Source organism: Rhea americana, unplaced genomic scaffold, assembly GCF_003343005.1.
Source record: "Rhea americana isolate MKP2758 unplaced genomic scaffold, rheAme1 scaffold_58, whole genome shotgun sequence".
NCBI classification, from domain to species: Eukaryota; Metazoa; Chordata; class Aves; order Rheiformes; family Rheidae; genus Rhea; species Rhea americana.
In genome coordinates, this window is record NW_028186734.1 from 2,511,675 (window position 1) to 2,526,768 (window position 15,094).

At 36.8% G+C, this 15,094-nt stretch overlaps 1 protein-coding gene across 4 annotated transcripts in view; it reads left to right on the forward strand.

Annotated features, from left to right (window-relative positions):
- Nucleotides 1-15,094, forward strand: part of MYOM1 (myomesin 1) — an 84,007-nt gene that overhangs the window by 33,720 nt on the left and 35,193 nt on the right. For 2 of the 4 annotated variants that reach the window (XM_085319325.1, XM_085319323.1), the window contains exons 11-21: nucleotides 92-233; nucleotides 1,798-1,997; nucleotides 3,499-3,555; nucleotides 3,922-4,046; nucleotides 5,527-5,710; nucleotides 6,770-6,944; nucleotides 9,389-9,510; nucleotides 10,445-10,462; nucleotides 12,377-12,573; nucleotides 13,785-13,911; nucleotides 14,649-14,833. In XM_085319325.1, the coding sequence (XP_085175451.1) occupies nucleotides 92-233; nucleotides 1,798-1,997; nucleotides 3,499-3,555; nucleotides 3,922-4,046; nucleotides 5,527-5,710; nucleotides 6,770-6,944; nucleotides 9,389-9,510; nucleotides 10,445-10,462; nucleotides 12,377-12,573; nucleotides 13,785-13,911; nucleotides 14,649-14,833 (1,532 nt within the window). Of the gene's footprint in view, nucleotides 1-91; nucleotides 234-1,797; nucleotides 1,998-3,498; nucleotides 3,556-3,921; nucleotides 4,047-5,526; nucleotides 5,711-6,769; nucleotides 6,945-9,388; nucleotides 9,511-10,444; nucleotides 10,772-12,376; nucleotides 12,574-13,784; nucleotides 13,912-14,648; nucleotides 14,834-15,094 lie in introns of all 4 variants that reach the window. The other 2 variants (XM_085319322.1, XM_085319324.1) reach the window with 2 other exon arrangements.

Consider the following 15,094-nt stretch of genomic DNA (forward strand, 5'->3'; position numbering starts at 1 on the left):
TTTGCTCAGTAGGAAGAGGGTTTGRTCCTTAAAGAGTAATTGTGAAAGAACTGTGGTTCACATTTGGAAATGCATCTTTCCATCCTGACAGATGCTGATGCTGAAATCCCAGGTGCCCCTGGAGCACCGCTGGATGTGCAGTGCTTAGATGCCAACAAAGATTATGTCATTGTTTCCTGGAAGCAGCCAGCTGTTGATGGAGGAAACTCCATCCTTGGATATTTCATTGATAGGTCAGTGAGTATGCCAAACTGGAAAATTCATATTGCTGAGTATTATAAATCCAAAACCTAAAGACATGTTTAAAACCTACAGACATGTAGTTATTTTCGTTCTTATTGCCAGAGATTTTTTTTTTAATTTTCCTCTTCAAAATATTTATTTGTCATACTCTTTATTCCTGCAGCAACAACATACTGTCTTGTGGGCTCTTTGGGGCAAGGCCCACCTCTTTCTTTGTTTCTACTGTACTAAACACAACTGTTGTATTGTTTGAGCTGCAGTACACCTTTAGATCCACCTACCAAAACCAGTATGCTTTCTAGTGTAAGACTCAAGAAGATGCTATCTGATACTAGTCTCTGGGCTGTTACGGATTTTCCCACATGACCTTTGGCAAATCTCGAATTCTATCTGTGCATCAGTTACTGAGATGGTCTTGATAGCATTTACCTTCCTCAGAGAACATTGCAAATACAAAATMTATTAAAGAAAACACAAAGGATCAAATACTACCGAAGATATTTAGGCACTCAAGTTTACAGCTAGGCTAGCATCTAATTGCCTGGGAGTGTGACTGAGTTGCTCAAAGTGATATGTATAATCAGCTAAAGCTAGAACCAAAACTCGGGCATTCTTAGCCCTAAGCAGATATCTGAACCACAAACCCACTCTGAGTGAGACAATAACATTTTTCAGAAAAGGAAGGCTAAGATGTACCAAAAAATCTAGGTAGACAGTACCACATTCACTTCAATAAATACCTCAGAAGCAATAAAAAGTCTTTCCTGAGCTGCTACTTCATACTCCTGTTGACCAAGTTCCTAGGCACTGGGAAGCCATCTGCAATGGCTGCTTCTGCTTCTCTAAGCCGAAGTCTCTGCTGTCCCTGCTGCTGTTTTTCTCTTCCTCCAGCCAAAAATCAGCCTCTTGCCATGTGTGAGGCTTATCATCAGTGAGACACCCACTACTCCCACTTCTGCAGTGTTTGTGGCCACATCTCAGTCTCCCTGGGCAACCCAAGTGGCATTTGAAGTGAGGTCTGGCTGAGTGCCCCACTTCAACCATTTTCACAAGCATCTAGGTGCTAGGTTGGCCATTGAACTCATGACAAAGCTTTTTGTGTCCTGTGAAGCCTATTAATTTGCTGGGTGTACAGCAAAGCAGCCCACTGAGCACTGTGCATGTAAGATGATCCAGCTGGCTTCCAGAAACTGCAAAGGCTGCGTGTATTTCATGTCCCTTGAAGTGTGCTGAAACTGGTGCTCCCTAAAGATCCTGGAGCATACTTTGAAGGGTTTAAACAGTGGAGTTCAGCTCATGAATAGCTTTAGGTTTCTTCCTCAGTTCAGGCAAGAAGGAGCTCAGCTGCAAGGGATTTAGTGCATTCCTAGATGGTTCATCACTCCCTTCATGCAGCTGCTTTGATGTCACCAGCTTTAACACTGCTGTGGAAACTGGTATGATCAAGCCAAATGAATGTGAACAGATGGTGAAACTGTGTGTGTGTGGGGGGGTGTACCCTGAGTTTGCATTTTTTTTCTTCCCAGTTCTACTCTTGCTGTTTGTATTTTTCAGATGTGAGGTTGGCACCACCCACTGGACCCAGTGCAATGAGACACCAGTGAAGTTTGCTCGTTTTCCTGTCACTGGCCTGATTGAAGGCCGCTCCTATATTTTCCGAGTCCGAGCTGTGAACAAAGCTGGCATTAGCCTACCATCCCGGGTGTCAGAGCCCGTGGCTGCACTAGATCCTGCTGACAGAGCGAGGCTTAGAAGTAAGGGATTCTTTTTCTACACATTGCCTGAAAGTTTTGAGAAATAGTAACTAGTGGAAAAGTGTGACTATTTACTCGTAAGGCTTCTAAATCCCACTAGAGGGCGCAATACCAAAACAAAATAATCTTTGGAGCTAGGTTTGCCAAGAAGAAATTGTCTCAGTGCTCTTTGCACAAAGCACTCTAATGCCCAGATGGCTTTTGCTGACTACAGTGCTGCATTCCGTGCTTGCAGGAAGACAGGAAAAGGTGCAGGGGAGTTAAACTGCCTGTGCTTTTGTCCAAATAACTAAACAGCTGAGCAGATTCTGTGAACAGTCTCTCTGTGCTAGAGACAAGGGTGGCTGATTCTGTCCTCATGTGACGATCCATGTCTTGCAATAAACTCTATAAAATGCTGGGGTAGCCCAAGAGAGAACTGATCCAAAGCTTACTTAATGTTAACTTAAAGTTAACATTTGGCAAGCCAAGGACTTTTTTTACTGTGACCTGGCAATATCCCAGAAAAAAGGCTTTGGTGAGAATTTTAACTAAAAGGTTACTTCAAAATCCTTGTCTACCATATGCCAAGAACATATGTCTAAAATGTAATTATTTCCACTCAGTTCTCCAGTTTGACAATTTAAAATGATCAGATGTGAAGAGGTCCTACGCTTAAATTGCATGCAAAGCCACAGGGCTTTTCAACTTTAGTGGAAAATGCGGAAGCTGTCTTGGAAGAGGAAGYCTGATCTTGGTGGCCTATTCCCATTCATATGTCTTCTCCTTCATGGTCCACTTTTCTTCCTATCTTCTCCCTCTCTGTTAGCATTTATAAAACAAATCAGCGAATGTAAGGTGCAAGCATATGGAGGAGAAGAACAGCAGCTGCAAAAATTATCTCTGAAAGTGTCCTGACCTGAGTTAATAGCTCAGTATAAAACTGTGATAATTCTGAGATTTTACATCCTAATTACATAAGGCACTCTGAGAGAGTCATATCAAGTCAATATGATATGCTGAGTCATGATGAGTAATTTCTGTTTGTAACTCTGACTTGTGTTTTGAAAAGTGGTAATGAGAGGGAAAATAGGAGGAAAACAGAGACAAAGACCAGCCTGCAGGAATTTGGCAGTTTTTCTAGTGAGTGAGCTGTTMAACATTAGTAGAGTAGAGAAAATAAACTTTAATTTGATTTTCTAAAAATTATGTATTGAATAAGCTGAATACTTGTGTCTGCGACTTAAGTGAYTTCCATGACATTTCAGCAAGGGATATATATCTCAGTAAGTCAATTTTTTCTAGCTATATTGACTGTTGAACTATTCTCAATATACAACCTAGTCACCCAAAAACTAGTCTGGGTATCTCTACATGAGTAACAATCACAGCAGAGACTGAAAATGGAGCTCATGTGTTAGCTTTGAACCACTCAGTTCAGAAAACAGAAAGACATTTTTCTAGTTATTTGAACCATTCCTGTTGTCTCTCATTTCTATGATATCTCTGACATTTGTTTCAGGTCACCCTTCAGCTCCCTGGACTGGACAGATTATTGTCACTGAAGAAGAACCTGCAGGTAAACCTTTGCCTGCAAAAATCTGATGTGAAGCTGATGTAAAAAAAACAGGAGAACTCTCAGTGAATTCAGTGGACTTTGGTACACACCCAAAGTTCATTGTTCTTAGAGTCACCTGACCTTTAATAACTCCAAACTTAGTTGTCTTCAGGACCAAATAAACACACATGCTTACAGTTAAAATGAGGACATTTAAACTCAGAATTGAGATGACTTCTAAATCTACAATTAAAAAAAAAAGATATCAAGCCATATGAATAATTGTTTTATGCTTTAATTAAAATGAAGTTATAGGACTAATTCTGACACAAATAKGAAGGAATTAAAACCCAACTCCTTTTCCTACTTTTCTTCCTTGTTCTTCAGAGGGTGTTGTTCCTGGTCCACCTACAGACCTCCAAGTTATTGAAGCCACCAAGAACTATGTTGTGCTTAGCTGGAAACCTCCTGGRCAGCGGGGCCATGAGGGTATTATGTACTTTGTGGAAAAGGTAAAACCAGAGAAAATCATAAGCATGTAATGGCAGTCTTTCACATTTGCTTTGCCATCTCTTGCAATGTTTCTTAAGCCAAATGAGACTTTCAAACTAGGGCTAAGATTGGAACTTATAGCTTGTACACTTCATCAAGATGACTGTTACTTTACTGTTACGATGATCTAAGARGAAAAGAAAGAAGGGAAGTATTAAAGTGGATATAGAATGTGTCTCACACCCTAATACCCTTTCCTGAATTGTGTCATATGCCTGCCCTAGGATAGATAGGCTGCCAAACTCTCTCTGTGATGAGAAAGCACAAGGCAAAGTCAGTTATATATATATACATTATTTGAATAAATTAAGCTTGTCTTTTGGGACAGTGCTAACATTTTCTATGGAGGCATTCTTCCAGAGAGTTTCTTGGCATCAACTCTTTCTTCTTGAGCTGCCTTTTCATATTTATCTTCTACTCCATTTACTTCTCCAGCTCAACAAAGCTGACACAAAATTTCTTTTCTAGAACAGAATCAGTTTAAATTTCAATGTCTGCTTTTCTGAGCCTTCTTCATATGACTGCTGRTCTAGAATATCCTTTACTACCACTCTTTTTACTAGCATCTCATGGCTCCCACAAACTTGCATATCAAACTTTTCTATATCAATCTAGAGCTGTCATCCTGGGAGACATAAATATCTTAACATTACATGGTTTTCATGTCTTGTGAAATTTAGTCTAAATAAATGAATTTCACTTAGCAACAGAGAGGATGACTATATGAATTTAGAATTTCCATATAAGAAAGCTTTTTAATAACCTATTGCATGCTGAATACTCAGCACTGCTGTCACGTATTCAGATGTCTTCATGAGAAATTGAACTCCYTCCAGAACAAGGACCCATTATTTGAAATTTACATAAAATGTACTGACAAAAATTGTATCACTCATCTTAATAGTATAACTGACTATCATATGCAGAACTTCTAGMCACAAGAATACAACTCATAAATTAAATACAGTTCTTTTTTTTTCTGGAAAATGATGGCTAAGTCCTTACTAATTTTGGAAGCCACCCCAAAGAGATTCTCAGGAGTGGCACAAGAGCATCTACAAGCAATGTGGTGATGTCAGAGCTTTGTTCTTCAGATAATGTTGAACTTCTGCAGAACTTCTTTTAAAATGGTCCTAGAGTACAGTTCAGAACTGTAGTAATAACAGCACATCATAGGTGTAGAAAGAGGTTTAGTTTGGGTATACTAAAAACAGTAAGCTTGGTATGTATGTTTTCTGGAGTAKGTCATCATCTGGCAGAATCATAAGTTTTGAAATCCAAGCATTCTGTGGAGCAGGCAAAAAAAAGGAACGTTACTCTATTCTCCATAGCAGACATGTTTGACGGTCCAGGTAGAAAGCCCTGGCAGGTTAGATCTTCAGCTTCACTCTGTCTTTCAAAGAGTTTTGTTCCAAAGATGGTTTCTGGGTTTGATTGCAGTGTGTTGCTGGCACAGAGAACTGGCAAAGAGTGAACACAGAGATCCCTGTCAAGTCTCCTCGCTTTGCAGTTTTTGATTTGGCTGAAGGCAAATCCTACTGCTTCCGAGTTCGCTGTTGCAATTCAGCTGGAATTGGTGAGCCTTCAGAAGCAACTGAAGCTACTGTGGTGGATGACAAACTTGGTAAGTGTGTGGTCATATGTATTAAATTAACCTCCATGGTATCTTTTCAATTTGTGACATAACTGATCTCTCTGAAGACATACAGCTGTCCAATAACTAATTGAAGTATGAAGAGTAGTTGATGATTTACTTCTTTTAATTAAGATAACGTTGCTTTGGGTTGTTGAACCTTTAATGTATAGTTAGATGACAGATGCAAAACAAGGAAATTAAGCTTCAAATAATGATGCCAAGAACTGCAAAGGCAGCAAATAGTGAAAGAAAATGAAAACTCGGGGAAGTACAAAATGTTTTGTTTTACTTACAGTCTTTAYTGAAAATAAGTCCCAGACATCTCAGAGTTTAATCTTCCTTGTTYGCCAAATTAAACAAAAGTGAAGAATTTAATACTTATATGGATGTAGAGARTATTTCTATTGGAGTAAAATCCAATATGTTCGCCAAAGGAAAGCATCAGTAGCAGTAACACAGATCTGAACCAAATGCYCAAATTGTTTCTGTTTATTTCATATTGTTTCAGTTCTCAGAACGGTTTGATGTGCATGAATTAGGAGGAGARTGAAATAGAGCTCTTCTCAAAAAACACTTTAGATTCATGTCAGTACTTAAASGGGGCACTAGGTTCTGACTCATTCTGTGAGCTGTACAAAATCCTTAAATGTGCACCTAAAACTTCTTCCCTGTAGAAAGCTCCAAATCACATCCCTTGTGGAGACATGCAGTGCAGGGGAACAGACTTAATCTAATCTGAAGGAAATGTCCTCAACAATGCAATGCCCTGAGCATATGCAGTGGAGATGCAAGGAACCTCACTACCAAAAAAGCTTGAATCTACTGATTCCATCCTGTTGTGCCAGATTACTTGGTGATACAGATAAAACTAGCAAAGAGTTTATAAATTTAAGAGCTGAATTTTGTATAAATCAGGAAACATGAGGTCAGTGGAGTTAAAAGAGTATTGTGGTAATATAATTAAGAATAGAACATCAACTTTTTTTTTTTTTTTTTTTTTTTGTAAATTTTGACTGACTGTTTTTTTTTTCCTATTTCCCTCCCCAGATATTCCTAAAGCTCCTGGTCGTATTATGCCAACTAGGAATACAGATACCTCAGTTGTTGTCACTTGGACAGAACCYCCAGATGCCAAGGAGCTGGTGGGGTATTACATTGAGTCAAGTGTGGTTGGATCTGGTTGTTGGGAACCATGCAACAATAATCCAGTGAAAGGCACAAGGTAATGAMTTTAAAAGAATGGAAATTACCATCACAGTTTTTATGATTTACTGGTTTATGTGCTTTTCAGCYATTAGTAGTAGTAGCAGTAGTAGTGGTAATTGCTCTGTGATAGCCAAAAGGCCGGAATCACTCTTACAAGGTGAATTTCCTAAGATGCTATAAAGACATATTTCAAAATGTGGTTCTTGTCCAAAAGGAATTTATAATCAGCCTTATCTTAAAAACCAATTAGTCAATGGGGAAAAAATGTGGACATCGGCAGGGAAGAAAAAAGAGACAGTTCACTAGTTTTAGCTTCCATACAACCATCAGTTTGATGAAAAACAGTACAGTAAGGAATGAGTGAACTTACAATGTGTAAAACTAAACTGCATAATGTTTGGAAGCAAAGTTCTTCATTTGGAAGACACTTCATTTGTTGCAAACACTTCTGGAACTATATATTCAGAATGTCAGGAGGAAATTTGTACTATATCATTCTAACAATATTACTTGCTAATTGCTCCTTCACTTGCAGTTATAATGATATTAATGAACACTCTTAAATATTGCATATGGAGTTCACTTTTCTTACTGACATGAACGTTATTCTCTACTCAGCAAAATTAACCTAGACTTAAACCTTCGCAAACTAAATCAGATGTGGGCAAATGAGGGTTTTCTTTGAGTAAGGATTTCAGGTTTAGAGTCTAAAGGAATAATTCCAGAACTTGAACCCAATATACTCATGTCAATCCAGAAGCAACCCTTGCTTGTTATGATTGATTATAGTTATTTGTATTTGCTATCCATGAYAGCTCTTATTACAAAAAATGTATCTCTTCTAAATGTTGTTGGACCAACTCTGTTGTTTAGAAGTGCAMTTTAAATGCTGAAAGTATCAAGAGCACCTAAAAAAMCCCACTCTCTTGAACACACYCAARATTATTCCATGTAAGTCTTCYTTTGTGCATATAATTGCAGATGGCTGTGTTTGCCRTTATTAYATACTTTCACATATACWTCCCTGATGTATACTGTGGTTAAATAAAATGTTGGTGGAGTTTATTGCTCTGTGATTTTTTCAAGATTTGAAAACATGATCTTTAACCAGCCTAGAAACAGAAAATATTGTTCTTCATTGATATATATTGTTACGTAATTACACTGCTTAGGTTCCTATTACCACATTTTTAATTTATGGGATATGATGTATGATAAAGGCATGCACAACCTATCTGTTAACTGTTGGCTTTTCTGGTTGAATCAATCAAAGCATTAGCTGTAGCTCACTGTTTGCATTATGGARTAAATTTTGATGTTTTAAATTTGTTTTCTGTATACATCCCGCAAAAAGCAAGTGCTTTGGAAAAGTCTGGTAGCAGGGCCAATGAAAATTCTGCTCTGAAAATTTTATTCAGGATATATCTTTTTTCCTCCCCAAAATGCTCTTTTGAAATATATTTTATGTTTTCCATTTTAATTTTTCCCTGTACATCATTGCATGATGTCAGCACTGGTTGTGTAGGGTATGACATTATGAAATAGGGCAAAGTGWGAGTAATATGAAATAAAATACATTCAAAATGCATACTAAAAATCAAAATACACTTTAAAAATAAAATTTTGTTTTGAAATGAAGTGTTGGAATTTCCAAAATGAAATTTTTCTGAGGAACTGTTTTCTGTCTTAGGAATTTTGTGTTCTCAGCGTGGGCACTGGTAAAAATCTATGTTTTTTTTTTTTTTTGTTTAATCATAATGTAATCCCAGAGAAAAACTATTCTGATAGAAGAATTTGACTGAATTAGATTATTGTGTCATATCTATAAGCAAGAAAGTGAAGTTAATAACGCAGCACAGTTTTTTTGCTGTTTTACAATGCACTGTAATTTTTGTGAACGCTATAATTTTTCATTTATGATTGAAAGTTAATTATATGAAATTGTGCTAACYAGATATCTTTTACTTATGTCATGAAGGTATCCCACAAGCAAATATATYTTTTATATATACGTGTGTGTTTATAKATACATGTTATATGTGCATATGTATAAATATATATACACATTTTATTATACATTATATATAYTATATATACATATATCTYATATCTGCAGATTTTTGTGTTGTTTCTATTAGGAAGTAYGCATTTTGTATTCCAGCACTGAGCAGGAGATAGACCATCAAGGAACACATGAACTCCTATAGTCCTAGCTGGGAATGAGTACCATTGAAAAAGGATATGTCTAAAAGATATGTTTTTAGGCATTATCTTCTTTGTGTGAATGAAACGCTTAGGTACATCCTGTAGTCTCACYATCATCAGAGTGCTCATGTTATGTTTTATCCTCAATTATCAGAAACCAGAATAAATTTTTTGGATAAATGTTTTTCTTCCTTCCTTAAGATTGCTATTTTCTTCGTAATACTTTCTAAATATTCTGTTAATGGTTTGTTTTAGATTCATTTGCCATGGGCTCGTCACTGGTGAGAAGTACATTTTCAGAGTGAGGGCTGTTAATGCAGCTGGACTCAGTGAATTTTCAAAGGATTCAGAGCCTATAGAAGTGCAAGCAGCTATTGGTAAGCTATTTCCCATTGCTCCGTTCAGTGTTGAATATGTTTTTTTTACAGTACAGATATCTTAGCAATTATTTGTAACTAATTGTTTGGTTTTAAAATGCTGTCCACAAATAATGATTTACCTGTAGATTATAAGTAATGCCTCACAGTCATACTTTCACAGTCACTGCACTTCTGTAGACTGTTCACCTTCACCATCCAGTCTTCTTCAGGTGTTTCTTGTGAACCACTGTAAGAGAGCACTGCCAAGTTCCCTTCACAGTTATCCTGGAAAATGGAATGCCATTCTGATTCCATGATATGGTATTTATCATCTCTAATACACATCATCCTGTAAAAAGGCAATTTCTAAGAGCTCTGTTTTCATACCTCAACCTAATAATAAATACTGCAATGGTTTTTTTGTAAACCTTTAATAACTGTGTGTTCTCCCTTTGTTGATGAATTATTTCTGTTTGCCAGTGCCTGAACTAATCCATAAGATTAATGAGACCACTGGACTAGAAAAATTGTATGTCTGCAACACCCTCACTCTCATTTGTATCAAACTCACATACCTCACAACCTTAGAGCAGAAAGATGTGGCCTGAAGGCAATTTTGTGATATCGTTTTAAAAGGATCATAAATACAACCTAGAAGATCTAATGCTAAAATAAATGTACCAAGTGAAGATTACCATTAACTTTCCATATTTCTTCTGCTCTGAAAAAACAGACAGTATTAAAAGAGCATTGCTTGTGAAGAGGTTGAGAGGTATTCTACGCATTCCAAATGTTTGTGAATCCAAGCTTAGCATTCCGTCCTTAAAAAATKTGATTTGTTATATTTTGCCTGTATTGTTCATTGTATGCATTTCTTCATTCTGTTGAGCAAATGAAGAAAAAGCAATGCCTTCTAATTCAATATGTCTTTGCTGTTTTCTGGCAATTGTAGGGGGAGGATTGCTTCATGGTGTGTGTCCTGAACTGAGTGGTAAAGCTGATGGACTAACAGACTGCACTACCAGTTGGGAAGGCATGCATGAGTCCTTCCAGCCTATCTTTGACACAGATGCTTTGCTAAAATGCAATGCTAAATTTAATAGAGACACACTTCCCAGTAGTTCTGACAAGCTGGGGAACACAGGAGACAATTACATGAGAGAAATGGTTAAGGATGCTACTACATCTGCACCACAAAAAGTTACTGCTAAGCAGGCAAGTAAGTCTCGACCCGGGGATCCTTTGACATTGGAAAAGGTGAAAGAGAAGAAAGATATAGGTGAGAGTTACTGAAATAAATAGATTTCACTGCTTTGGTACATTTACTTCAGATATATGTAACTTCTGCTCATCCACGTCACCAGAGAACATTTTTCTCCGAGAATGCTTTTTCTATCAGAGCCGTTAATTACATGCTCAGCTCTCCATTAAGATCATTATGCATGTAATGATATCAGAGATCATTTCACATACCTAGTGGCTGTTGACAGTGAAACATATACATCCATTTACTAATTTAATGGTTTGTTTGATTACATATTAATGTATCCAAAATAGTGTATGATTTCTAAATCACTTTAGTAATTTGTTCTTGGCTACCTGCTCTCTGCATTACGTACATGTGAAGGTCACAAAATCTGATTCTGATGGTAAGCATGCAAATTTCTGTTGTGTTAAGATACAGGAAGATCCTGCGTTATTTTATGCCTAGGCTACAGCTTATCCTCTTAAGTTGCAGTGCTAGGGAATATTGTGTTGTAGCTCTGACTTGACAGTAATATGTAATAAGGAAAACTTAATAATTTGAGGGCACATACAAAAAATATATATTATATGTTGTCTACACCTTAACACCCATCACACTTAAGAAATATGGAGCTTGAATTTCGTTTAAGTCCTGGTACCTGGCCACTGAACTAAATTCCTCCCCAGGCTTCTGAAGTGAGACTCAAAAAGCTTGACAAAACAGTGAACAGTAAACAAACTACAGGTATCTGAGGCCAGCTGACACTAAAATAAAACAATAAAGACAGAAGAAAACATATATGATGTAGAATTTCCATCAAAAACAGGACTTCAAGGTCATAAGTGCAGCTCTTAACTGGCTCATGACATATTGGATGTGTGCAAATATTTCCCCACTGGACATAGAAGTAGCATTAGAAGAAAATGGATGTAGTTCTTGAGATGAGGTTCATGATTTCTGTATTAAAAAAATGTAATAAAAGGAGGATTATACTGCAATGTTTTTTTTAAAAGTAAGTTCCAGTAACAGACATATTCCATTTCTGATCAGTCTACAGTGGCTGTGATCATGCTTCCTTCCATTAAGGTAAGATTATATGAAAGGTGCAATGATAACGTTTGCACAGTATATAAATTAAAAAAAAAAAAAAGGAGCAGATAACCTGCATTCTGTGAAGGAAAGAATGTGGGCCTATAAAAAAAAGGAACTAAAGCAAATATTGTATGTATGAAAAAGAGTTTGCTTTCAGCAAAAGAAAACAAATCATTGCATCACCTTTATTTTTTTTTACTTTTTTTGTAATGTTAGTTTTAGTTCCTCATTTTTCACAATTTTAAAGTAAGTCCTGATCACTTACATGAGCGCTGCAATTGCAACACAGTTTTTCACTATGTATCAGCTTGCTTCTCAAAAGACAAATGATCTTGAAAATTAAATCCAATGTAGTTTGTTTTTTACCATTTGGTCTATGGAAGCTTCTATCCTGCATTTCTGATTCCAGCAAAATTTTCCTTGACCACACTAAGACATTTTCCTGATTAGGAAATGCAGGAAGGGGCTACCTGGATACAGTAACAAAATGCCTGTTTTACTAATAAAATGCTACTTTCTATTTATGTGTTATTCATGTTGAAACAGCTGCTCCATCTCCACCTTATGACATAATGGTACTAGAGAGTGTTCGTGACTCAATGGTATTGGGATGGAAACAACCTAAAGTCACTGGTGGTACTGAAATTACTGGCTACTATGTGAACTATCGTGAAGTAATTGGTGGAGTTCCTGGGAAATGGATGGAGGCCAACATTAAACCCATTAGTGAGAGGGCATATAGGGTAAGAAGTTRACCTTTATGATTGCTTTGGATATACTAGAATTATGCAAACAATATTTTCAAAACAGATCTGAAAGACAGATTAGGATGAATTACAATTCAGTTTACACATTGCTGTTTAGAGAGTTTTTTATCCACAGCAGATATTTCTGCTCTGTCTTCTCATATGCAAATACCATAAGTATATTAAGAATCACACTAACAATATTTTTCATTCTTCTATTTTTAAGAATCTTTGCTGTAAGTGATATACATTATTACACTATTATATGACACTTCAGAAGCGTTTTGGTTAATATGTTGTGCAACTGCAGCTTCTGGTGCTTACACAAATTATGTAGCACAGTGAAATACTATACTGCTCTACTTACTTTGTTGTTAGTGTTTATGTCTCAAAGTGAAGAAGAGTACCTGTTCATAGCTATAGGATGGAGTGGAGTTTATAGGAGTGGAGTGTATAGGTTTAATGCAATGTCTAGCTCTTTGCTTCTATTCTGTAACACATAAATCCTCCTGGTAAACACTTTTATCATCAATATACCTCTCTATTTTCTACTGAATTATTTGTTAAACTCATTTAAACTTCTGTGCTACATTATTTGTGAACTTATCTATTAGTTTAGATAAACAGCCATCATCTGTGAATTCTTTCCTCTAGTCATAGTCTGAATTTTCTTAAGTAAGGCCCTCACAATTAATGGCATTGCCACTGGGCTTGGTTGACTTAGCTGCAGTGCTCACTGGCACTGTAACCAGGTTTGTGCCAGCTTCTTCCTCTGATTTGTTCTTGACCCAATTTAGAGGTACAATGCTATCTATAACCTAGTGGAGCTGCTATACAAAAGCAGTACAAGAACTGTGCTGTTTTTCACACTGCTGCAAGGACAACTCTTGCCTTAAGCCAGTTTACTCTGGATCACGAGACAGATTCATATAATTGTTGTTTAGCAATACTCTGCTTCCTCCCTGACTACCAAAGTTCCTATCAGTAAAAAAAGTGTTATACAACTTGAACGTGCTTAGAAAATTCATGTATGCTCTACCACTAATTAGAGGGGAAGCCAAGATAGTTATCAGTTCATATATGATTTTAATAAACATTTCATTCTTCATGCATTTAAAAGCATGCTTATATTTTGAATAATTGGCATTGTGGTTTCCTTTTGAAGTTTTAATCCAAAGTTAATAAGAACCATTTTGTTGGTTGCACAGATTCAAAATCTGAAGGAAAATATGGTATACCAGTTCCAAGTTGCTGCTGCTAACCTGGCTGGGGTTGGGACACCCTCCCTGCCCAGTAAACCCTTCAAATGTGAAGAGTGGACCATTGCTGTACCAGGTAGGATCCTGAGAGTGATGCAAATACTTGCAGCCAGAGTATGCTCTGTAGCCAAAACCCTAAGTTCTCAGTGCCCTCAGTTTCAGGAATCAATGGGCACTGAAGTTCATACCCATGCTTTAATCTCCGTTGCTGTGATTTAGTACAGTTATGTAGATGCATTAAACAATCCCATTTAACTGGTAATATTTTACAAACAGCTTGTATTTTCTTTATCTTTCCTGCTTGATTTCTTTACTGTCTGCCACTGTGCTTCCTGGTTTAAATTGCAGACATAAATACCTGTCTAAGGTACACAGAAGGAAAGAATGAAGCTCTGTAACCCCTATCTAAACATATCACTGCAAGGCCAGATCACTGGTCTTTTAACACTCATCAAAATTAGAGAAAACAACCTCCACTGACTTCAGTGGACTTTAGAACAGGCCTTGAAGCAGCACATTAGCTTAATAATTAACTTATCTCTCTGACTTTGGAGATTGTCATTTTTGTTTGTTCATGAATATTTGATCAAGATATCAAATCTCAAAAAATAGGATTGTTTATTGGGCTAGTCTTTTTAATAATTATGCGTTGTATTTATATCTGGGTTAGATCTGATACAATAGAACTGCACCTGTTATGTCAGCTCTGAATATAGAATGTAGTGTTTGGTTTGGGTTTTCGAAATCTTACACATTAGCTCCTATGGCCTTTATTTAGTAACTTCAACCCTAACCTCTATTCTTGCCTTTCAGGGCCACCCCATGATCTCTCATGCATAGAAATTAGAAAAGACTCTTTGGTTTTATTGTGGAAGGAACCAGTTTATACTGGTCGTAGTCCTATAGCTGGTTATTATGTTGATATAAAGGAAACTGAAGCAACAGAGGAACATTGGAGAAGTGTCAATGAGAAGCCACTTCAAAAGAGATTCTTGAAGGTACAATAGTTTAAGATTCAAATACAGATATAACCTTGAGGAAGTCAGTCTTAGCTATACCATTGTATTTTGATCATATCTCCATACAGTTAAACACCTAGTAGGCTATGTTGTGCCTAAAACACACCCATGTGATGTTAGTACAGTTGGACAAGACTATAACTTGGAAGAGAATCTGGCATGACAAACTTAAAAATAAAAGCAAGCAATACTAAACCCAAATATTGTTCTTATAACATAGGAGACATCCCTAGCTTTTTC